The sequence below is a fragment of the Haemaphysalis longicornis genome, unplaced genomic scaffold, assembly GCF_048455015.1.
Source record: "Haemaphysalis longicornis isolate Haplotype H1 unplaced genomic scaffold, Haemaphysalis longicornis Haplotype H1 scaffold_6, whole genome shotgun sequence".
Lineage (NCBI taxonomy): Eukaryota > Metazoa > Arthropoda > Arachnida > Ixodida > Ixodidae > Haemaphysalis > Haemaphysalis longicornis.
This window is the reverse complement of record NW_027526407.1, coordinates 94,996,534-95,020,363: the sequence shown is the minus strand read 5'-3', so window position 1 is coordinate 95,020,363 and position 23,830 is coordinate 94,996,534. Positions and strand designations below refer to the sequence as shown.

At 48.5% G+C, this 23,830-nt stretch overlaps 1 protein-coding gene across 1 annotated transcript in view; it reads right to left on the bottom strand.

The window, feature by feature from the left end:
• Positions 1 to 4,119: 4,119 nt before the first annotated feature.
• Parp1 (Poly-(ADP-ribose) polymerase) overlaps positions 4,120 to 23,830 on the bottom strand; it is a 114,884-nt gene continuing 95,173 nt past the window's right edge. Inside the window, exons 20-25 of the mRNA XM_077672552.1 lie at positions 20,851 to 21,084; positions 16,684 to 16,836; positions 15,159 to 15,286; positions 14,001 to 14,062; positions 10,038 to 10,158; positions 4,120 to 6,493 (exon numbers count right to left, since the gene is read on the bottom strand). Coding sequence (XP_077528678.1) covers positions 6,415 to 6,493; positions 10,038 to 10,158; positions 14,001 to 14,062; positions 15,159 to 15,286; positions 16,684 to 16,836; positions 20,851 to 21,084 — 777 coding nt within the window. The 3' untranslated portion in view covers positions 4,120 to 6,414. The remainder of the gene's footprint in view (positions 6,494 to 10,037; positions 10,159 to 14,000; positions 14,063 to 15,158; positions 15,287 to 16,683; positions 16,837 to 20,850; positions 21,085 to 23,830) is intronic.

Sequence of the window (23,830 nt, the reverse complement as noted above, 5' to 3'; positions counted from 1 at the left end):
CATGTCCGTAATTCATCATTTCTGTGTTCATACAACCGGAATAACGAAAAGTCGAAGCACGGTGCTGCACGCCAGAAACCAACTTTACACCATTTGTACACCCTCATTCCTTTATCTCTCCATCTGTCTCTTATTGCCCCCATAGAGTTATTATTGTATGAAACTCTATGATTCACCCACCCCACACCAGCAGGCATTCCGGTGTCCACCTCTAGGTGCGACAAATCATATGCCTGCTGGTAGCCTTTCCTTCATAGTTTTAGGGCGATAAATTCATTTATTCATTCATGCATGCTCGATTCCGAATACAGTAAAAGCTTGTTAATTCCAAATCGGCTAATTCGAACTAACGCCCTGGTCCCAGCACAGCCCTGTATATTTCAATGGATGAAAACTCCCGATAATTCGAACGCGTCGGTATCCAGAACAGTTAATTCGAACTGGGATCCCTTGCTTTCCATCGATACTCGCAGAAGAAGTCGGCCCAGAGTGATGACAATGTGTTGCAAATCCAAGCCAAACCAAATTTACTAGAGATGCATACAAATCAGCGTCGAGGCTGGATGTTGCAGCACGTTATTTCTCAGCAGATGAGAATTCTGACGCTGCACTGGAGCTCTTCGGCAAGTTCCAAGCGATGCTTATGGAGTCGTGACAGCATAAACGCAAGCAAATGCACATTACCGCGATTACTGTCACTTTGATTGCCTCAACCCTGTCTAGTAAATACTTTTTTTCGTGCACAGACAGCGTGATTATTTCGACATTACGGCTCACTGCTCACATGAATGCAATATAGGTGCCTGTTTCGGGCGTGTAACTGACTGACCCATTAATTTAGTTTGCTTTTCGTGTTCCACGAACATTTTTTTAATAATCCCCTGCCACAAACGTGCAGTAGCGGCTAATTCGCAATAACAAATCCAGAGGTGGCTTTTTTGTGTTCTGCCCGCGCAGTGTGGTGCTATGTCCATTCATTCTAGAGCGCCCTCCCGCTAATTCGAACTCTGATTAATTCGAACACTTTCACGGTCCCCATCGAGTTCGAATTAATGAGCTTTTAACTGTAGTAAATGGTCGCTGGGCCCAAGTGGTTTCAGCGAGGAAGTTCACCATAAACCAGCTGGTCCCAGCCAGCTTACGTTTCGGTTGCCACTTCCTGAACGAAGCGCAAAAACTGGCCATTTTTGAGCACTTGCACACAGCCCATTCACCTACTTTTGGACAATCCCCCACAATGCATGTGTTGTGTACTGGCATTCAAGCCTTAAATTTCGGTCTCTGTCGGTTGTCTCTTCTCGGTTCTTGAATTCAAAGCACAGCAAACAAGAGCAAAAGACACAATATGGCAATGATTTTCTTTTTCTTGCAGTTGCTGTTCCCAGTAAAGTGTAGATAAAAGCCACAATTAATGATTATTCTTGGGCTCCCAAGCTCATAATATACATAAAACCCAACAGTCCTACTCCCTACTCAGTAACTTTGAGTTGGGCATTTGTATGTCTTGAACCTCTTCGTGTTCACAACAGTGCTCGTGGTTTTACTCACTTAAGTAGCTTATTGCACTGCGGACAGGATAAGCGCAATTCAAGCCACAAGACTAGTTTTGATGAGCTGACTGGGCTTCCCTAAACTGTGAAAAAACTTGCGGTTTTTGGTTCGGACAGTGCGTAATGACCATGGACTTTGCTCGTACCGTTACCATGCTCTACGTACCTTTGGGCTGTCCTTATATAGATCCCGTAATGGTAGTGCATTCTGGTCGGATTGTGCTGTTCACCATGATGCTGATAGGCGCGGACGGGAGTTTTCAACTTTTAGCTACGACCGACAATTGCGATGTGTTCTCAGCAGCTAGATATTGTACGTAATACAGGCCCTGCACTGCACACATTCAGCATTTCAGTGGGATATTCGCCTACTTCGTTTGCTACTCAGCACTGGAGGCTGGAGCCCATGTGAAGAGGCAACCTCCTCTTGCCACGTACTTAAATTCATCCAGTTGTCCATTTGACAACTTATCTTTAATTTGTTGTAGTATATGCATGCCACAAAGCCTACCTGTACCTTCGTGCAATTGTGCAGCACTGCCTTTCAAGCCATTAGTTTCATTTCCTTATTGCTTCTTCAAAGCTCAGGACTGTCATTTGTATGATTTTCAAAGAGTAGTTCCACTAGATACTGGTATATATTACTCCTCAAAGTGTGGCTTTATAATGAGTTTCTGCCTAAATTTGTGTGGGAAAGTCTAAACAGGGATACAATAAATAGATCTGCTTCTTTATCTGCATTTATCAATCTATGTTCAACAAAGGAGAGCATTGTGGTGCGATTTGTCACGTAAAATGTACGTATGTGTGCACCCCAGCAACAAAACAAGTGGTTTAGTAACATGAAAAGGGATTTTTTGTACACTAGGAAACACATTGTAGACCATGCACAAAGTTAGGAACCTTACAGAGTTGCAACTCATTAAACTTCGGCATTTGAAATGCGCATTCAAAATGGTTCTGTGCCACTGGTGCCACCAAGGTTTAATGAGCTGTAAAATCAGTTCCAAGCGGCGCATCAAAGCACCGATTCATGATGGACCAATGAACCAGGGTTCATAGTAATGGAAAATATAAACATTAGTTTTGTGACCAACACTGCCTTGTCTAATGTTCCTCAAAAAATGGCTAATTATCTCTAAATATGTTGGTAACTCATTGACTTACACAAAAAGTAATGGCATATTTGAAATCAGTGGGAAAAAAATCAGCAAGACTGACAAGTTTCACAGAGCTTACTTGATATTAAAGGATACTGTTTTAAGAGCTGTGTCCCCCCTTAAACAGAAATGTGTTCAGCCTCCATGGCTGCTTCAAAGAAACGGACGACGCGTCACCTTACTTCACTGTTATCAGGTGGATGTGGCGAGTTGGTTGCACAGTTAACGCAAACCATTCCCAGGCTCTTAACTCAACACCTTGTGGTGGTGTTTCCATGGTGGTCACTGCAACAAGTAGCTGTCAAGGCCAGCAGAGCAGTGCAACGACGTGATAAAGGGCAGAGAAACAATCAGGAAAGTTATGGACTTATAGATAAGGTTTGTAAAATGCCTGGTTCTCATTGGTGGATAAGGTCAGTGGAGAGGGCGTTCACGCCAGGCTTGCCTAGAAAGTATCCCATCAGTTTTTTTTTGCAGCTGCGGGGCAAGGCTCAACTTGGGCAAGTTGGTCACTTTTGCTATTTGACACATGTGCCAAACCCCTATACAGTTTCTTTCAGGCTTGAAAGAGAAAATGGAACTTCAAAATAGTGGCTGGCACTAGGGATGCTAAAGGAAGGAAGGAAGGATAAGCTGTCAAGTCTGTTCTTTTCCATGAAAGGCCCATTTGTTAGTGCTGTTCTTTTGCTCTTCATAACAATTCCACCAAACTTAGTACACGCCCCAAGTGCTTCCATGCAGCCAGTTTTAGCACAGAAGCACTTGAGGCTACTGCAGTTGTCTTCAAAACAAGACAGAACTGTCTCGGGCTTTAAACCAAAAACATCATTGCATGATGTCCTTAGCTCACCAAGATTTCATTTAAATACTAGTGTAATAGCATATTTAACCTCTGCCATCCTGATCACTTACAAAACAGCCTGATCAGTATGTTTGATCACAAGGGGAGGAAGGGCTTTCATGCTGTTTTCTGCAAATTTGGGGGACTCTTTCCTGGTATCTTGATAGTAGCTAAACGTTTATGCCAGCTTTTTGTAAGCTCACACACAGCTACCCGAGACACACAAACAAAAGGTCACTAAATGAGAAACAGCACAGCTAACCACATTCTTCTCTGCTTGAATGGGCTCAGAAGCATTGCCCCACCATGACCTCTAACGTAAAAAAGCAATTAAACAATGTCTACAACTTTCTCGCATTCCTTTGATGCTTGCGTGCACGGTGCACACGAACTCATGTCTAGAAATACAATAATCAGACAAAATACAAAATGAGCATGGGCCCAAATTACGTGTAATGTTGACAAGACGTTTTCATAACAGCGTAGTTTCAGTGATGAGAATAACAAAAAAAATTTAAATGGCGCACTATTGGCACCACGCAACAGCAACAAATGGAACAAGACAAGGTTAACTTTAAAAAAACTTTATTCCGAAGCAACTCCATAAAAACTTGACACAGCAGAGGTGCTTCCTACAGACAAAACGGCTACTGAAAACTTTGGCAAGCAAAAAAAAAAAAAAAAAAACACAAAAGAGCACACAACACGGGCTGGTGAACATAAAAAATGATAAATGCCTTCGAACCTGGCGAGAATAAAAATAAAACAAAAATCAAAAGATTGGTGCTGTCGCATAAAGGTAAGCAGTCCAAGACAAGCAACAACGCTGCTGACTTTGCAACACGACAAAAAAAAAAAAAAAAAGAAAAGGCAGACAACATTCAACATTAAAATTAAAAGTACAAACAAAAGAAAAAAGGCAGGTACACATAGGCTTAAAAAAAACACAGCAGAGTACACAGATAGATGCAAAATTCAAAAGTGAACACACGACATGAGGTTCGTAGATGCCTTTTCTTGCAGCTTAATGGAATGACAAACACAGGTTCTTCTGCCTTGCAAGCCAACTGACTTCTTTCAAAACACGAAACAAACGGCAAATCTGGAGCCACATCGCACAAACACTGTGGGCCCAATCATCTACACGCACAATATGCACGAAGCTTTTTCTTCCACTCATGCAACTGGAATGCATCGGCGCTCTAGTTTCAAAACTGTGACCTAAACCCCTCCCCCACACAAAGCTCGGCGTCACGTGCTAAAATTCGCAACCTCGAAACCTTCCACTTCTCATACCTAAGACCAGACATACTAAACTGAAACGCACGAATACTTATAACCTTGCTTATATGGCAAGAGCTTTTGCAGCGTCATTTACGTTAGGGAGCTTTGAGGCATGAGCTTAAACCAACCAGGCGTCAATGAAAAAGCGAGTCACCATAGGCACATCACGCTAACTCTCCCCGTGCTTGCCTGTAGGCACAAGAAGCCTGCAAGCAAGGATGAGCATATAACCTGGAACTAACAAATTTACGAGGTAATTCAAAGCTGCTGCTGTTGCATTCGAAACCCTTTCTTTGCATACAACTCAAAATGACTCGATTCACACAAAGGCAACGACACTGCCAAGCAGTTGTGCATTAGCAAGCAAACTATAGGAATCACTTTTACAATAACAAATGGCATAAAGTTGTGCGCATATCTACTTCAAAAAAGGTGCAACAAAAAAGGAACATGGAAATAAAGGAATGAAAAAACTCGTTAAGACAACTCCTGAGCTTGTAGTTTGGGTATCTCGGAGACATGCATATAGACTGGCACCCTCCTTAGTTTGGGTATCTTGATGAGATGCATAGACTGGCGGCCTCCTTCGAATGCTCGCAAATCTAGCGCAAAGCCTCCATTTTGGGTGACACAAAGACAACAGAACAGCCGTTCAACAGTGATTTGTGGATGACACACTTCTATAACGTCTGTTAGGCTTTCAAGTTTACGCACTGCATGATCATAGCGAATGCCCGTACAAGTTTACAAAAGTTATATGATGCCCGATTGCTTCACCTACTATTTGAGGGACGTTGACACTGCGACACACAGGGTAACATGGATCCCTCTGAAAACCTTGAAGTTCACCCCACAATCGGCAAAAACAATCACATTAGCAGTCAACATCGAAGTATTCTCCCTTGCAGTTCAGCTGCCTACGAGTTTTGCAGAAATACTAGCAAGTAACACGATCTAGACAGAATTAAATCGCTGGTTGCTATTACAATTTTCCACACGCTAACACCTTTTCAGCAATGCGAGGTTCCCACTAAAAAGCACAAAGGCAACCCTCTGCCTGAAGAGAAGTAGTGATGAAAGGCAGCTGCCAATTGCATTCGTATGCTCAAACTGCTTGAGCAAGCATCACCTTGGCAGCCTGCCCTTATTAAAATGCCCGCAGGATGACACAAATCTCTTTTGAATCACCATTTTAACAAAAAAAAAAAAAAAAAGCGACGCTGCTTTGTTTTTCAACAAAAACGAAACGTGCCATAACTTTGACTCTTCTGCACAATTTGCAACTTTCTCAACGCAGCCAGTGCTTCCAACACGTCCAAAAGCTACCATTCAAGCTCCTGGCCGCAAATGCGCCAGTCCCATCTTCAGATTCCCTCAAACGCTTGCAGCAAAAGAGCCGGAGGACTAGCCTTGAAGCCTCGCCTAAGATGAGCGGCTAGCAGTCCTGTTGCCAGAATTAGGACAAGCCTGCAATTAGTAGTCCTCCCGGTGTGTGCACCCCAACCGACACTGGAGTGCACTGGCGAAGCCACAGTTGGGGCTGGAGTGGTGATGAAGGGGTGACGAGCAGGAGGAAGGCTCAGTTGCCGAAGCCGTAGTTGAACTTGACCTTCATGAGGTAGCGCATGGTCACCTGCGCTGTGTCGTACACAATGTATCTGGGGGAGGGGGAAGGAGTCAAGGAAGGGCCCCACACTCCGCCAGTGCTTGCGATTTCCCTGGAGTTGTTCGATTGTGGAGGTTTCCCCCCCCCAAAGTTGCACCTGGGCGATCAGACACGCTGTTGTGGAGGGGTCCGGATTAATTTTGACCATTTGGGAATCTTTAGAGACCTCCAAAATCTCAACACACACGCGTTTTCTCTTTTTGGCTCCACCGGAAAAGCAGCCACTGTGGCTGGTATAGAACCCGCACTCTTGGGCTCAGCAGCACAATGCCTTGGCCACTTTCACTGCAAGTGGTACTAAAGCAATTAATCCCAGTTTCTTTCACTTTCATGAAACAGGACTCGGAGAGCAGAACAGACTCGCATGCACAGGCGCAAACTTTATTGCAGTGCTGCGGTGTTTGACACTAACATTTTACTCGCCACGGTGAATCAGTGGCTAAGGTGTTGTGCTGCTGAGCATGGGGACGCGGGTTTGATTCCCGGTCGCTGCCGCTGCTTTTCTAATGGAGGCGAAAAGCGAAGACGCCCGTGTGTTTGAGATTTCGGCACACATTAAAGATACCCCAACAGTCAAAATTAATCCGGAGCCCTCCCCTACAGTGCGCCTCATAGCTGTGTGGTGTCAGCATGTTACACCCCATAATCAATCAATCAATCAGTCAAGTTGACACAAAAAAAGCTGCCTTCTTTTCTTTGTTCTCGCTAACTCTCGCCTAGTATGCAAGGCAGCGACACTAGGCTACACTGACTGCACACTTCAGGACCGCTACTTTCAGAAGACTTAGTGTAAACTTCGCCTTTTTTTTTTTTTTAAAGCAAAGAGTTCCATTTTGGCAAGCACTAAGTAGTCTGAGCAACCTGCTTCACTTCACGGCTGTTGCATCGTCTGGGTGGTATTCGCAGTGGCGCCAATGTGCCAGCTATGTATGTGTGCCATGTTTTCACTTGCAGGAACCGCTCCATGCAGTTATTCCTAAATTTTAACTGCGAATTTCAATGTAACGAATTAAATTACAAATTATACTGAATTCTTTACATCAACGTTTGACTGCAGCGGAAAGGTCAAACCCCATGGCCTTCTGCGATGCCCTCCTTTTTTCCTCACACTTCTTCAATGGAGGAAAGACATCTGACGATAGGCACTGCCCCAACAAAGAAGCTCTGCTGAAAAACAAAAACCCCCACTTACGCTTGCATACAACATGATTCCCTATTAATTAAGGGGGGACGTGGCTTTAAAAATCAACTTTTTTATTTCTTTGTGGATTTTGATGAAAATTGGCAGAGCAACTGGAAATGCTTCTGTGATAACACTATAAAAATTTCAAAGTAATATTTTGAAAACTTTTTTATGTATGAAATTTTCTTTTTGTTCCGCTTGTACCGAGCTTGAGCGGCTTATAAAACATGATAGAAAACTTGTTCGAAGTGCTTTGCATTCCCAAATGAATGGACAAGGTCGTGACAGTTTTAGAATTTTTTTTTACAACACAATGTTTTTTAGTTTTCATTTTTTTAGAGGTTAATGTGCAGCAGGCATGTCAACTGTGAATGATTATTTGAATAAAAAATCACAAAAAAACAAATCTGGAAAACCAAAAGTGTCACGACCTGAACAGTTCATCAAGGAATGTAATGCAACAAACGGAATCAAAATAGACCCAGCGGTCATGAAGAAATCCCTGGTACAAGCGACACAGGTGGCAAAAAAAACTGTTTTGAGAAAATGGCTTCCGAAGTTGCAACATGGGTTTCACATATCAGAAGTCGTCACGGTTGTAGCCTTTCATGTCCTTTTGAACATGGGGCTTCTGGAAGGCCTTGCCTTGAAATTGGAGTGCCTTTTACAGCCTTTCTCTTTCCAGAAAACATCATTTTCAGCTCCTCCGTGAAGAGTACATACCCCCCTTTGCAAACCAAACGGAGGGGAGATGGGTTTCAATGGGCTTTCAATGCAAAGTAGGTTAGTTGGTTGGCTGTATCGCACTGGACAACCTCCTTTTGCAGTGTTGTCACCATGGCAACAAGTTAAGCATTTTTTTTTACTTAAATTTGAACATTTTTGGCTTTTTTTATGTTTTATCTTGCCTGGCACAGCAACTTAGTACTCATGTGCAGGTGTTCATTGGCAAAAGTTTGCATACCATAAAGATGAAAATGAGCTACTTTGAAGCTTGGTAGAGTATTCTGCATAACTCCCAACTTCAATGCAAGAGCATATTTTTTTACTACTTTTGACATTCAAGGCATCCAATATTTCTCGCAGCACAGCCAGTATGCCCTGAGCAATGGTATCAATATATTTACCTAAAAAAATCACTGTTAAATGCTACCACAGTAATGTACATTTTTAACGCAGAGAGCATATTTTTATTCCTATATTACTAACTCAAACCTGTTTGCATGAAAATTACAAGTGCACGGGAAACGTAGCGCAAGAAAGGCGATATGGCTCGCGCGCATCGCAGCGCACGCTTACCGCGACATATCAAACTTTGATTATACCTGATATGGCTGGTCAGGTCGCTTTTAAGATTAAATCTAACGTCGCAGGCATTAATTACAACTACTGGCGTTCAATCGTAACCGGTTGCCCAGTCATGTGATGCTCCAATGCGCGTCGGCTATGCCGTGCGCGCCGCAGCGTTTGACGCGTCGACCGTTTCTTTCTCAAGGCTAGCGAGCCCACAGTCAAAACACAGCAATAACTAAGCGTGTAAACATCGCAAATCCGACTAAAAGTTCACTTCACGAACCGCTATCGCAAGCGCGCACACCGCGTCACCCTCCGGGGTCTGGCGACGGTAGAGTCACGCGCACCACGAAACGTTCGATGACCTCCGCCTTTCGAGCCCCACAACTTCCCGTAATCTGGCTCGTTATCTCTGGCATTCCCATCGCGATAACGTCCGTGTTGAATACCACAGATTGAACAGAAACTCGGCCGAGCGAAGCGGCGAAAATGAACTCAATCCGCTCGCTACGCAGCTCAGGCGGCCGCCATCTTGCGTTGCGCCCGCGACATCCAATCAGGAGGGTCGCTGTTCTGTGCCCCGACCGGAGGACCAATAGCGCTTCAGCATCTATTTCTAGCTTCGTTTGTGCGTCGTTTCTTTTCTGCCGTTTGTGCGTTTGTGAATGAACGAAGATAAAAGAGACGAGCAGAACCGGAAAGACGATTGCTCGGCCGATCTAACCATATCAAAATGGCCGCGCCCAGTGGCACCGTTGCGGAGATAGAGCGCTCCGAAAATTGCCGTTTTTTCGCCCTTTTGCGCTGATAGTTTGTCACCGCGCCTGACAAAAGTATTTTTTTATGCCACTTTGCGACGCTTTTCAGCGTAAAAACTTTGCAGACGCACAGAATAGGAAACATAGAAGCCGAATATGTGGGTTTCAAAAAAACGATGTTTTGGTCATTTTTCCGAAGTTGAAAGCCGCGTCCCCCCTTAAGAGAGGGGGGAATCATCACCCATGGCGAAATGACAGGCAAGAAGAAAAAGGCAGCGGCGACAGCAGCAGGCAAAGGATACTCGTTGTAGAGCAGGCTGGAGCCCTTGGCCTTGGGGTCCTTCAGGGGGGGACCCAGGGGCACCTCAAAGCCCTCGGGGGTGACCACCGCGTTCTCCGGGTTGGGGTACGTCATGCCGATGCCTGCACAATGAACAGGAAGCAACGGCAGCACACGGTCAGGTCAGAAGGCACAAAAAAAGCCTAATGCTGCCTTCTGTTAACAAGTAGCGCACAAATGCCCAACTTCCGACGGAAACTGAGTAGCTGTTTTCAATACGAATACAGTCAAACCTCGATGTAATGAACTTCAAATGCAATGAAAACCCCATGTAAAGAACCAGGGAATTTTTTGTAACTTCAAGTGTGTGCGCACCACGTATTTTCACCCTCTGCGTAACAAAGTTCCATTTGCTGAAACTTAAATGTAACCAAGTAAATTATGAATTTTACCGACTTTGTTACGTCAAGGTTTGACTGTATCAAACTCCAAGGGGACCGCAAAACAGTTCGATATCTTGATAATTCGATATATAAAATATTTTCTTTTGCATAGTATTTTCAAGGGGATGCTTGCACTGTTCAATATAAGTTCGATACATGATAATTCGATATACCGTATATTGCCGCGTATTAGTCGACTCCGAAAATAAGTCGACCCCCCTAGTTTTCATTTCCGCCAACGCAAAAAAAAAATGACAAACAATTTCTGAAGGACCAAAAATACTGACTTTTATTCCCGCTGTGGATGCTGCGGGCGTAGCCCCGGCCGCCACTGCCGTCGCCGAGCGAACGAAACAACGCAAAAATATCAACAAGCGATTGTTGACAACCAAACAGCGACCAGTTCCAGAGCGGCTCGAAGCCTAAGCCTACTCGTCGCTGTCGTCGTCGCTCTCGTCGTCGTCGGAGGTGGCCGGCTCAAGCGGGGCCGAAATCGAACACTTCACAAAGGCGTCCCGCACCATGTCGTCGGGTAGGCCGTACCAGGCGTCGTTCACCCACTGGGCTACCGTGCTCAGGGTCGGGCGCTTCACACGGCCGGTGGGTGTTGTGGGTTTGTCCGCCTGTTTCATCCAGTCGTTGTACAGAGCACCGACGCGGTCCTTGAAGGGCTTGTTGAGGGATACGTCGATCGGCTGAAGCATCGACGTCATCCCCCCCGGTATTACGACAAGGTCGCACTCGGCGTTGGCCACAGCCTTCTTGACCCGGTCCGTCATGTGGCCGCGGAATGAGTCTAGCACAAGCATGCTCCGGGGCTTCAGCAGAGCTCCGGGACGCCTGCACCACACCATCCGAAACCATTCCAGCACGGTTTCTTCGTTGAAGAAACCCTTCTCGTTCACCCGCACAATGACCTTGGGCGGGAACGTCTCCTTCGGCAGGGTTTTACGTTTAAAAACAATGAAGGGTGGCAACTTGTGGCCGTCAGCCGTGCAGCACAACATGACGGTGAAGCGGTTGTGCTCATTCCCTGTTGTGAGGAGGCGGACCTGACGCTCTCCCTTTTCGGCGACGGTTCTCCTGCTCGGCATATCGAACCAGACTGGTGTTTGGTCGGCGTTGCCGATCTGGCCGAGCAGGAACCCCCGCCGCCGCCTCAGGTCCTCGACGTACTGCCGAAACTCGCGCCGCTTTTCATCGTACGACTCCGGCAGCTTTTGCGCAACCGTTGTGCGACGCCGGAGACTCAGCCCGTTACGCTTCATGAAGTTTGTTATCCATTTTTTGGATACTTTAAACTCCTCGCGGTGGATGTTTAGCTCAGTTGCGACGTCCCGCGACTTCATTTCAATGTCCTCGTAGGACACGCTGAGGCTTTCTTTCCTCTGCAGCTGTACCCACTCGAGTACCTTCTCTTCAACGACGGGGTAACGTCCCTGCTTCGGCCCGCGAAACGACCGACGCGTACCAGCGCACGCGAAGATGCGGTCTTTTTGCTGCCGCCATCCCCGAACACACTTTTCGGAGACGCCGAACTCTCGTTCTGCCGCGACGTTGTTGTTGTCTTCGGCAAACAAAATCACTTTGCGCTTGAATGCCGCACTGTACTGGCGCCGAGCTTGCGGAGGCATTGCTGCGGCTGGTCAGGAAAGGTAATGCCTCAGCCGTACCACAGAATAGGGAGGATTTTTGGCCTTGCCGCCTGCAACACAACACAAAGAGCGCTTCCCAAAATGGCGAGCGACTCATGTGACTGGCTAGTCTTGGCTAGATAAGGCTTCGTAGTGGCTCTAGTCGGCTCCAGAAACAACTTTTGAGCGGCGGCAAATTTGAATTTTTAGCGGATGGCAGCCCATGTATAGGTCGACTCCGCGTATAAGTCGACCCCCCTAATTTTCGAAGGTCATTTTTTAAAAAAAAGGTCGACTTATACGCGGCAATATACGTATGTTCGACATATCTGGGTTCGATATACAGTAGAATCTCGATGATACGAATCTCGCGGGACCGCGAAAAATATTCGTATCATCCGAAATTCGTACGAACCAACACAGACCAAAAAATTGAGCGCTGAAAAAAGTTTTTGTTTATTTCTTTTCTTACTTTCGCGTGAACAAATCCGTGTTTTTTCTGCTTTTTTTAAACCCCCACGTCACAAAGCAGTCCTTTCTGGCGCGCGTAACGTTTCGCCTAGCTTCGCGCTTGTCTCCTCACTCCCGGTGTCCAAGCTCGCTACACGCCGCAACAGTCAAGCGTGAACCGCATGGTGCGTTTTTGCACGCGATTCGCACGCCTCGGCTTTGCGCGCGCTGTATTTTCACGGCCACATTGACGATTTCGCGCCCGCGGTACCTCCTACTTCCGTCAGAAAAAGACGCTGACGACTTGTGAAACGCTCGAGACAGCCCGCTGGCTCCGCCCGAGATGTTTAGGCTTAGCACTCCGGCAGATATTTTATGCGCGCTTTCACTAGCGGCGCGGATGGTGTTTTATAGTATCGTTTTCGCCAACGTTATCAGCTCCTTTACTGCACAAGAAACTTCGTGTCTGCCTTGAGCGCGCGTCCGAAGCCGCCGCCATGTTGCCGCCGCCGGCCGCGGCGCGCGCAGCGTGCGAGAGGTTTCGCGGCGCGCATGGGGCGTGCGGGGCGCGTTTTCGCGAGCAGAAAACAACAGCCGGGCCGTTTCTGGAGAAAAAAGAGTGACAAATGGGGAGAGTGAGCCGTCACTTGCTTGTTCGGCAGTCGGGCGCCTCGCCGGCTCGTTCGTATCATCCGCCGGGCCGCGCAGGTCCGTTCGTAACAGCCGAAATTTTTCCCATTGCAAACAATGCAATTTTGCCGGGACTTTTCAGAAATTCGTATCATCCCGAAATTCGTATCACCCAGAATCGTATCATCGAGATTCTACTGTATATCCGGGAGGGACTGCATTTGCTATTTCAAACTTTCGCATAACCGAGCCACATTTCTGCCTTCTAATGCAGATTACAGGACTGCTGAACACCTGTTCACGAGACAACCCCCGTGGCCAAAGTACAAAAGGGCACTTCAACATCTGTGGCCCTGAATACTACACTGTTGATGTGACAAGTGTGTGGCGCCCCCCATCCCTGATATTCGTTGGCCGCTAAGTTCAGTGGCCCCACTAGGCTCGGTGGGCAACATTGTGGGTGGCCGGGCAATAAACACTGCCGAGCACGGCTGCTCGGGGGTCAGTCACCGTCACCACCAGCACGCTGCATGTCGTCTCCCGGCTGGAGGGTACCCCTACCCTCCCAGGTTCACGAACACGGGTCTAAATCGTGACAGTTGAGTCTAAAACACGCAAACCTCAGCGTCTGTGTTTCCCTCTTGCACCAGCTACAACATCGTGTTATGTCTACTCTGGAGTACCTTCTCAGGTACCACTTCCAAGCCCTTGCTACCGTTGCACCGTCCCTTCGACGCTGCTTACAAGCGAGGTCGGACTATTTCCACCGACCCTGCCCGTTGACGGAGCCCCTCCAAGAGAGAGCTCCCCCCTCTGCCGCCTACTCACCCTTGGTGGAGTGGGTGTTTGGGGGCAGCTTGGTGATGTACTCGGCACTCTTCCGCTCGTACCTGTGGGAGAGGAGGGAGAGACGGCAGGGCTCAGCCAACTGCAAGAGGACAGGAAGCTGGCCACTTCAAGTGATCACTTCATTTAAAACAATATCCTAGCTTGCTTACGTTTAATACTGAAACAAGAGAACTGAAACATGCTCATGCAGTTGGTTGCGACAAAAATCAGAGCGCAACCACACCCTTTACTGCACCGAATGCTTGCACTAGGGCAGGGTGGAAGGCAGAGCCTACGGAATGAAATTCTCAGGGGTAACTTGTTAATTAAAAAGGCCAACGAGAGTAACCGCTGTCTTCTGATTAACATGCTGCAAGTGAGTGTCGCGGATCGCGACGTAAGAAAGGAGCCCGACAGCCGGTCGCCCGTTCGATGGGCTCGTCACGCAGAACTGCCCGAGCGCGAGGCGCGAGCTAGGCCCGTGCCCCCGTTCCCATGCAGCGGCCTCTTTATTGCCATCATCATGGTCGTTCCTCAACAGTGAGAGAGAGAGAGAGGGAGAGAGAGACAGAGGCCCTAAATAAACAGGACAGAAGATGGGTTGCACGCGATGCACACATCAGGCTCAACCTATCTTCTATCCCAGTTGTTTTGCACTCTTCCTTAAACTAGGCATTTTAATTAAACAAATGCCTCAACACTACATGTCGGCTCAAAACAAAAAACCAATGTGAAACTGAACACGGGCATCTTTTCGAATTGGCTGCAAGTTTCTGTGGCCACAGGTCACACAATAAAAGCGCACACCTCTCCTCCTCCTCTACAATGCTACTGCCCCTTTACAAGTGCAGGCTTGAAGCAGCCACCTGTCCTTGCGCTCCAAACAGAGCCTGCAAGCCTGGGAGAGCCAATGTTGGCCCCGTTAGTCACGCGTCAGTGCACAAGCAGCCGACAAACAGTATGCAGCTTTCACACTCAACACACACACACACATACACCCCACAAAAGCGAGCAGGGCGATCTGAATGATCCATTAACCTGTCCTGGCCCTGCCCAGCAAAGGCATCGATTCACTGAGCCCTTCCTTCGTGCACCCGACCCCCCGTTCTTTTTTTTCCCAAGCGGCCCACAATGCCCGGCGCCCTCTCTCGCACTCACATGTTGCCCAGGGCCACCTCGCAGAGTAGCAGCAGGCCCACGGGGCTGCTGGGGGAGGTGCAGCAGTAGTTGGCGCTCTTGGACACCATGTCCGCAAAGTAGATGCCCTTGCCAAACATGTAGCCCGTCTGCGCACAGGGGTGAGGGGAAGGGGTGAGGGGACAGGGAAGGACACTGCTTTCTCGCGCTTAGGTCATCAACGTTCCCAGCTCGACACGGGTAGTGTGGAGGTGAAATGTCAGGCTCATGTGACTCCAGTGCCACCTTGTAAAACCGCAAACACACACACTCACTGCAGCTTGTGGTCTTCTTGCCACAGTGGACTGAAACTGCGGCACAGTGAATAAAGAGTGCAAAAATATGCACGGGGGGCATCTCGTCTCGTCATATATCTGAGCAAAACGATACATTGCTTACACGCACACACAAAAATGTGCTCCGCAAAACACTTTCGCCTACCCCACGTGTAAACAACAAAACAAAGAACACATACGCAGAGAGAGAGAGAGAGAGAGAGAGAGAGAGAGAGAGAGAGAGAGAGAGAATGATACTAGGCTCACACTTCAGCAAGTGGCTGTAAGCCCCATACCATGCAGCACAGTCACTTTTCCCCCAAGCTACTCAGGTTTTCCCCACTGGCTTCCTGGAAACTCACTCGTGCAGGATTTCACTCCACAGGCCCATGGCCACAGCTCAATTATCCATGGATTCCCCAAAATTTTAAGGTCCTCGGGGGTTTTAATATGCCGAAACTGCACCTCAGCTGTGAGGCCCGCCCTAGTGGAGGGCGCAGATTCATTCTGACCACCTGGGGATCTTGAATGCGTGCACAATCTCAAACATACGGACACTGCCTTTCCACCTCCATCAAAAAAAAAAAGCAGTCACCGCGGCCGGGAATTGAACGTGTGTCTTTGGGCTCAGCAGCACAATGCCTTAGCCACTGAGCCCCCACAGTGGGTCAGAGATTCACCAGACACCGTGAAGCCATGCAACATATCCAGCTGGCACATCTGCACTGGGAATGTTAACTGTGCCGAACCGTGCCGCACGAATCAAAGGCCCACACAGCCTGGTTTTCCCAGTAAACAGGTCACACATTGAAAACCCCCACACACTAAAAACAAACAAAAAAAAGGTGTCGCCACACTTATAAACAAGGTTCAAAGCCACATCAGCTGCACTGTATCACAGATGCAACCTAGGCCAACGCCATGCTTCTTATAATCCCACTTAGATATGCAAGTCTCGTGCATTAAAAAAAAAAAAAAAAAAAAGGAACTCTGGACGTACTGCACTCAGAACAGGTAAAAAGCAAACAAGCTCCCCTCAAACTATGAGGCAGCAGCTTCTCTCTGCTTTCGTCACTACCTTCCCTCCTGGTTCAGTGCTCAAATCGAGGTTCTTTTCTGTGCGCTGACACCACCCTGGGGATCACCAACATGTACCAAGACCCGTTTCCACGCCTTTCCAAGTTTTAAAAAGCACAGAGCCAAGTCAAGGCAGAAAAGGCCGCGGCACTCACCACGGGGGCCTCGGGCGGGGCGATGCGCAGCCCCTGGGAGAGGATGCCCGCAAAGTTGGCCAGCCGCGAGCCGTGCCACAGCAGCTTGCGGTTGGGCAACTTCTTGAAGGGCTTGAACCGCTTGGACTCCCCTTCCTTGTTCACCTTGAACAGCTGCACGACGACAGGGGGAGGAGAGATGAGCGGGATGCCCCCAGTTACACTGGTCAAACGTATCTCTCACCCCAAACCACACTTCTGCTTACCACACATCAGTTGGGGAGACAAGCAGACCAGAAAAGTAAAGGATAAGCACTCCACTTGCCTTCCAATTTTGTTGTTCATGTTTTGTTGCGAGCGCCTGGCTGCGGCCAGCCTTGTGTTAAGGGGAGAAGTGGGTCTTTAACCTATTTTTTTTTTTTATTTCTTATCCAATTTTGGTGAAACTATGCAGTCTTGTACAGTTTTTTGTGCTGATTCCAAATATCCAATCAGTTTTTGCAAAAGTCAATTAGTTTTAGGGATAATTACTAATTAGCCGCCATTTTTTAAGGCCAAAATTAAAAAAAATAAAAAAGTGGTACATAAAAAAAAAAAATGTTTTGAACACATGATTGGGTAGTCAAATGCATAAGCAATGAACTAATGGGAGCACTTTTCTCAACTTGGCTTTAGTATCAGTTTTACAGCTCATTGAAAATCGGTGTTGAGATGGTGGCCATTAGTGGTGGAGGATAAAATGCAACCCGCCGCGGTAGCTCAGTGGCTAAGGCGTTGCGCTGCAGAGCACAAGGTCGCGGGTTCGATTCCCGGCCGCGGCGGCCGCTTTTCTGATGGAGGCGAAAAGCAAAAACGCCCGTGTGTACGAGATTTCGGCGCACGTTAAAGATCCCCAGGTGGTCAAAATTAATCCGGAGCCCTCCACTACGGCGCGCCTCATCGCCTGCGTTGCGTCGGCGCGTTAAACCCTACAATCAATCAATCAATCAAATCAGGATAAAATGCAAAATAAGTAATTATTAAAGCTCATTTTCATAAATCTGTTCCCATTAGTGCACAGTACGCATATTTAGCTTCCTGGTGCAAAAAAAATTATAGCTCTACCTGCCATACATGCAGAGATATTGAGGCCTTAAAACTGAGTGGAGTCCAAAATTTGTGTTTTGAGGAAATGGCAAAAAACAAACTACATGAAATTTAATTGACAACAGCAATTAGTATGTACATATTTATAATGATTTAGAGTTAGTAGCCTCCAGGGATGTAGTCTGTCTGCTTTCCAGCATTGGTGTGCCGCTTTTTCACCGCTCGCTGGACATTTTCAGCCACTGCTCGCTTTCGAGCCGATTGAGCTGCCCGGCGCCTGTTCTTTTTGGCCGTCCGTCTGGCACTTTTCTGGCCAGGAGTCAGGTTCAGCTCCTTGAGAATCCCAGCAGATGTCCTCTCGTTGCCTCCGTTGAACCTCATCACAGCTTCAGCCACGGCAGCTTCCACAGTGAAGAGGGACGCATGGCGCTCCTTCGGGGCTAGGGCCCATATCATGGAGTGCAGGCTCTCATTGTTGTTCTGCGTTTGTCCCCTCTGGCTACGCTCAAGAAGTTTCCTGTCCGAGAGGCGCTCGTATACTGGCCGCAGGGCTTTGCACACGTGAGGTGGCAAGTTGTAGCAGTGTTTCGGCAAGGGCTCTCCCTTTGCAACATCAGCATTTTGGCGGCACCACGAATCCGGGCCAGTAGGGCACAGGCTGTGGTCAGAGACAGCGCCGTTCGAGGTAACATGGTGGTATGTTGCCATCACCGCCTTCCGAGTCTCCTCCACATTGCCCTTGTGCGATTTTAGGGCCCAGCTGTAATACCGGCTCAACTTGGTGATGAGCTCTCCTGTCAGCCATCCTTTTCCGCCAAGGCTCTCCGCACCACCACTCTTCGACTTCAGTGTACGCAGGTTAGTTCCCATGCGTTTCTCAACATGGTTGATGCAGTCTTCTTTTACGATTTTTATGTAGCCGTAAACACCAGCTTCCGAAAGAGCGAGGTACGTGCGGCAATCCCCGTCACACAAGATTGTTGTGTACCTCAGCCCACGCTTCGCGAGCGACCTCTCAAAAAGAATGAGTGCTGCCTGCACCTCCATCTCCCCTGCCTTCCTGTCGGTGTTTTTCTGACACACGTGGCTTTCCTTCCATGACTGGTAGGCAGGATCATTTTTGTCCGGCGCACGTTCACAGCCGGCACAGAAATTGCTCAGGACCACGTAGTCCAGCACGAGCCCAGTAAATAGTTCGATCACGGTCACGACGCCGATGTGGGACGTGTGTCCGCGGGTCATCCATGAACCGTCGTAGGAAACAGCAATGTTTTCTGGATTGTCGATGTCGAGCTCGCGGTAAAGTTCACAAACGGACTGCGCGGACTCGGTCGTGACACTGTCGGCTGCACGAGTAGCAGCAGGGGTCAGCTTTGTTTTTACGTAGTGCTGCCACGTCTTCGCATGCAGCCCACGATGGGAAATGTTAATCTCGGCAAAGACGTCGTTTAGCGCCGTTTGACGATTTCCGCACGACTGCATCGCGCGTGCAGCCAGTACGTTCACTACGAAGGGGTTCACCTTCTGTTCTCCTTCAACACGCGGAGAACTCCACGTCAACGACACGACTCCGCAGTTCGCGCATTCAAGGCACAATTTCACCGCAAGGCCATATTCGCGTTCACCAGTGGAGACGCTAACGTTCCCGCTGCCTGTTTTACACTTTACACCATTTATCAAGCCATTCAACGAGTCCAGGCTCGCAATGACGAAGTTCGTATCGTCAACGGGGCCGGTCGCAACGTCGGGGCTTTCAGAAGCAAAGCAATCCATCTTTCTCTTCATTGCTGGTTTTGACGCAAGGTCATGTAGGCGCTTTTCAGCTTTCGCTTTTTTCTCGCGCACTTCAGACGGCTGCAGCATCGCTGTATCTAGTCGAACGCGCTGGCTCGGTCCCGGCGGACCCGTCGGGGCTGCTAGGCCTATCTGGCTGTCAGGCACATCGGCGGCTCCGTCGGCTCCAGCATTACGCTCAGGGTCGCGTGCAGTCTCTTCAGTTTCCACTCATGCGGAACGCTTCTTGAAGTTGTTCACTTGGGACTTCTTCCTTTTCTTGCCATACTTCTTCCGCGTATGATGTTTTTTCGCCGAACCAGGCATCGCTTTGCGTTTTCGCTGCCGTTCGCACACAAGAGAGATGGCGGTGGCACACCCGGGCAACCGATGCACCCGCACGCCGCACTCGGCCAATCCAATCGTGCCGTGGCACCACGTGCGCCGAACGTCCAATCAGGCCTCGAGTTTTACTTTTTTTCAATGCTTATTTTCTCTTCGCCGAGTGGGCGAAGAGGGACAACAGTGGCGGGAGATTGAAGCGGGAAGAAAGCTCTTTCAAATGACACCGCGATGGCGTCTGTCGCTCCAGGGGGAAAACGGCTGCGCGCTGTGACAAAAGTACCGTTTTAGCGTTCGCTTTTGCGCGCATTGGGCTCGCGCAAATGTTTTGAATAGAACACGGGAATACTAGCTCCCGTGGTTTGAAACTTAGCAGACTTAGACAGAAAGACTTGAGGATTCCGAAAATGCCACTTTCAAAAAAATCGATTTTTTCGGCAATTTTTGGTCCCAAAGACCTGTGTCCCCCCTTAAGTGTTTTCTGTTTTGTATGCCGCTCTGGCAACCTTTGTTTGGACCAAGAAAGGGTGCAGCATTGTGGTCCCCTTCCCAGATGGCTCTCGTTTAGCCTAAAATCTTCTCCATCTAAATACAGTAGCCGACCGTTTTTCCAGACTCCCAGAATTTGGACTTGCTGGATATTCCGGACTTTCCCGAGGAACCACCAGTTTTCCCGCAGGAGTAATGACCCACAGATTTTTCGGACTGCTCTTTTATTCGGACTAATTTTTTGTTCCCCTCGAGGCCCAAAAAATGGGTCGGCTACTGTAGATGCTTCCAGTTATGGAAGCGCAGTCAATCAACGCATGCCGAGTTTTAAAATGCCACGGAATTCAATCTGCCAAGGCTCCTATGGGCCCGTCACTCTGCTAATTGCTTCTTGGACGATGTTTGCGCCTCCTCCGAGTCCCCTACAGAGCCCAAGTTTGCTGCTCCCGCGAATGTGCTTCTTCCAAGAGCACCCTTCCCCCTCCCATTCTTTCTCACCTCGAGGATCTCGAGCTTGTAGGAGCGGTGGGTCTCGGCGTGGGTGGTCTCCACGTACTTGCTGAGCAGGGCGAAGTCGTCGTGCGAGCGGTCCAGCACCTGGATGTCGGCGCGCAGCTGGGTGTAGTGGAAGTCCAGCGGGTGCTGCTTGTCCGCCTCCGTCTCGCCCTCCACCTTGAGCAGGTTGACGGCCACCTCGATCTCCAGCAGGGAGCTCAGCATGTTCGTCTTTTGCTGAGCAACGCGGAAAGGGGCAAGGGAGAGGGAAGGGCAGGGGTGAGCGCTGGGAAGCAGGGATCTGATTGATTGATTGATTGATTGCGGGGTTTAACCCTGCTGAAGCTGCACCTTACCACTGAAAGCAGCGCCAGGCTTGTTTCCGTATTCTAACGTTTGTTATTGTTTCCCAATTTTAAGAGCAAATTTGATTTTGTCAAGTTGTATTATAAAGTAGATACTTAGCCAAGTCCAGTTTTTGTCCCCTAGGTATTTCCGTAGCACTACACTTGCCCCCCCTGAATCAACGAAGCAGAGTGGGCAGGGGACCTGCATTGCCAAGATATCTAGATTATGAAGTGGAGTTTTGCAAATGGTGTAATATCGAAGAACTCTGATTTGGAGGACACTAGCCACATTCGTAACACTAGCTAAGACACAGTCAATTATCGCACCTCAAGCCATGCCAGTTATTTTTCTCTCCCTCCAGGGCCTTTTCTTACCCACATCTGCAATCCTCAGCACAGAGGTGTTCTGCTGGCAATTGTAAACGCCAGCAGAGCTCTCTGCCTTATCAATAAAGGGCCTTCCTCCACTCTATTGCTAGGGTTAGCTCATCAGGTGTACACCGCCCTTGTCACTCAGGTGACCCCAAGGGGAAACTTGCGCACATTTTCCCAGTGCAAAACAAGACTAAAGCACAGGAGATGAATGTGGACAGGACCTAGTGCCTGTTGCATCCACATTCTTTTCTCTTGTGCTCCAGTCTTGTGTTCTTTACTGGGAAAGTGCGCAAAAGTTATCCCTAAACCCCTTTGCCCAACTTTCTGCTTTTAACAATGTTCCCTCTTACGACCAGCACCCACCCTAAACATTACGACAATGGACCTTTACAGAGTTGGATGCATGGAGTAGTCAACATCACCAGGGTTAACAGAAACATTTGTCTACTTATTTTTTTTCACGTACTACTTAATTTTGACATTTGAAATTATCTAATTTGCACCAACTGTCAATCAATTACACCAACTGTAAAGTGCACAAGACAGACTGCACCAATACCCAACCTAAAGGTCTACATGTCAGGGTGTCTAGCAAATTGCCTGATTCAATTTCCCTGACTTTTCCATGTTTTCCATGACCATTTTAGTCAAAATTCCCTGACCTATACAACAGGCGCCATTCCATGGAAATGGTCCGTGAAGCATATAAAAAGCGTACAGAAAACACATTCTATAGTAGGGAAAAACACATTTGTTGCAAGTGCCCCGATTCTCAAATTGCATTTTGATTAACTTCAGTTCGTTCAGCTTGAGGTTTGCTTGCCTTCAGTTATGGCTTCAGGGAGTCTTGCGGGATAGAAGCTTCAAGTCGCGCTTCAGCGAGTACCTTTTGGTTTTTTTTTCTTGATTGTCCTGGCTCGACATGCAACGTGAACCGCATGGTGCGTTTTTACACGCGATTCGGGCGCGTCGGCGTTGCGCGTGCGATTTTTTGACGCCCACGTCGACGATTCGCGCGCGCGGCAGCTTCTGCCTCGCTCAGAAAATGACGCGCGTGGCGAGCGGTAGTGGGAGGAGCCTGACGACTTGCGCCAATGGGGAGCCGCGCGCCTCATGGCGGCAAACAGCCGGCTGGCTCCGCCAGATATGCTTTGGCTTACCACCCCGGGCAGGTATTGCATGGGCGCTTTCACGAGCGGCGCGGATGATGTTTTATAGTAACGTTTTCGCCCACGTTAAAAGCTCCTTTACCGCACAAGCAACTTCGTGCGTTCCTTGTGCGGCATTTTAGAGAGCGCTTAGAAGCGGTCGCTGGAGCTCCGCGGACGAAGCCGCCGCCTTGTTGCCGCCGCCGGCAGCACCGCGCGCAGCGCGCAGGTGGTTCCGCGGCAGCGTCAGCGCACCTGTGACGTGCGCGGCGCATTTTCGTGAGCAGAAAACGCCGCATGCGGTTCATGATAAACCATGTCGTGTTCCTTTTTGATTATGTAATTCTGGCTCCTGATGTCATAAGAAAGAAGTTCCTTCAAGATTAGCTCCCGAAAAGCGCTGCCTTTTAAAATTCGCTGAAAAAAAAAAAGCGCGTTGTGCGTGTGATTTGGGCACCACACACATCGTCCCTAGGGTGGCTAGGGACGATGTGTCGTCCCTAGCCCCTATCGTCCCTCTGCGCAAGTGCACCCAGCAACCTAAAACCAGCTGCGAGCTGCGTGAACCGCACGCCGAGTTTCTGCACGCGATTCGTGCGTGGTATTTTCACTGCCTCGTCGACGATTTCGTGCATGCGGTGGCTCCTTTCCTGCACAAGTGCGTTTGTGCCTTGAGTAGCATTTTAAGATTGTAATAAGCGGTAAAAGCGGCCGTTGGAGCTACCGCACTACTTTGCGACCGGTGCTGCCGCCATGTTGCCGGCGCCTGCCGCTCGGCACACACCGTGCCGAGAAAACGTTTCATGCAGATCACGCTTTCGTCGCCCGCGAACGTGTTGCGTTCGTGTATCTTCTTGGGGGACTCCAACACTGGTTTCCCCTATTCTAAAACAGTGTGGGCAGGCCCCGAAGTGGTTTTCCCTGACTGGTACTACTTTATTGAAAAATTCCCTGACAAATCCCTGACTTTTCCCGGTGGTTCAAAATTCCCTGACTTTTCCCGGTTTTCCCGGTCGCTAGACACCCTGCATGTAGCATGGGAGATGTTCGCACATGGACACTATAAACGATAAACCAATGAAGGATATCACTCAGTGCAACAGCAGCTCAATC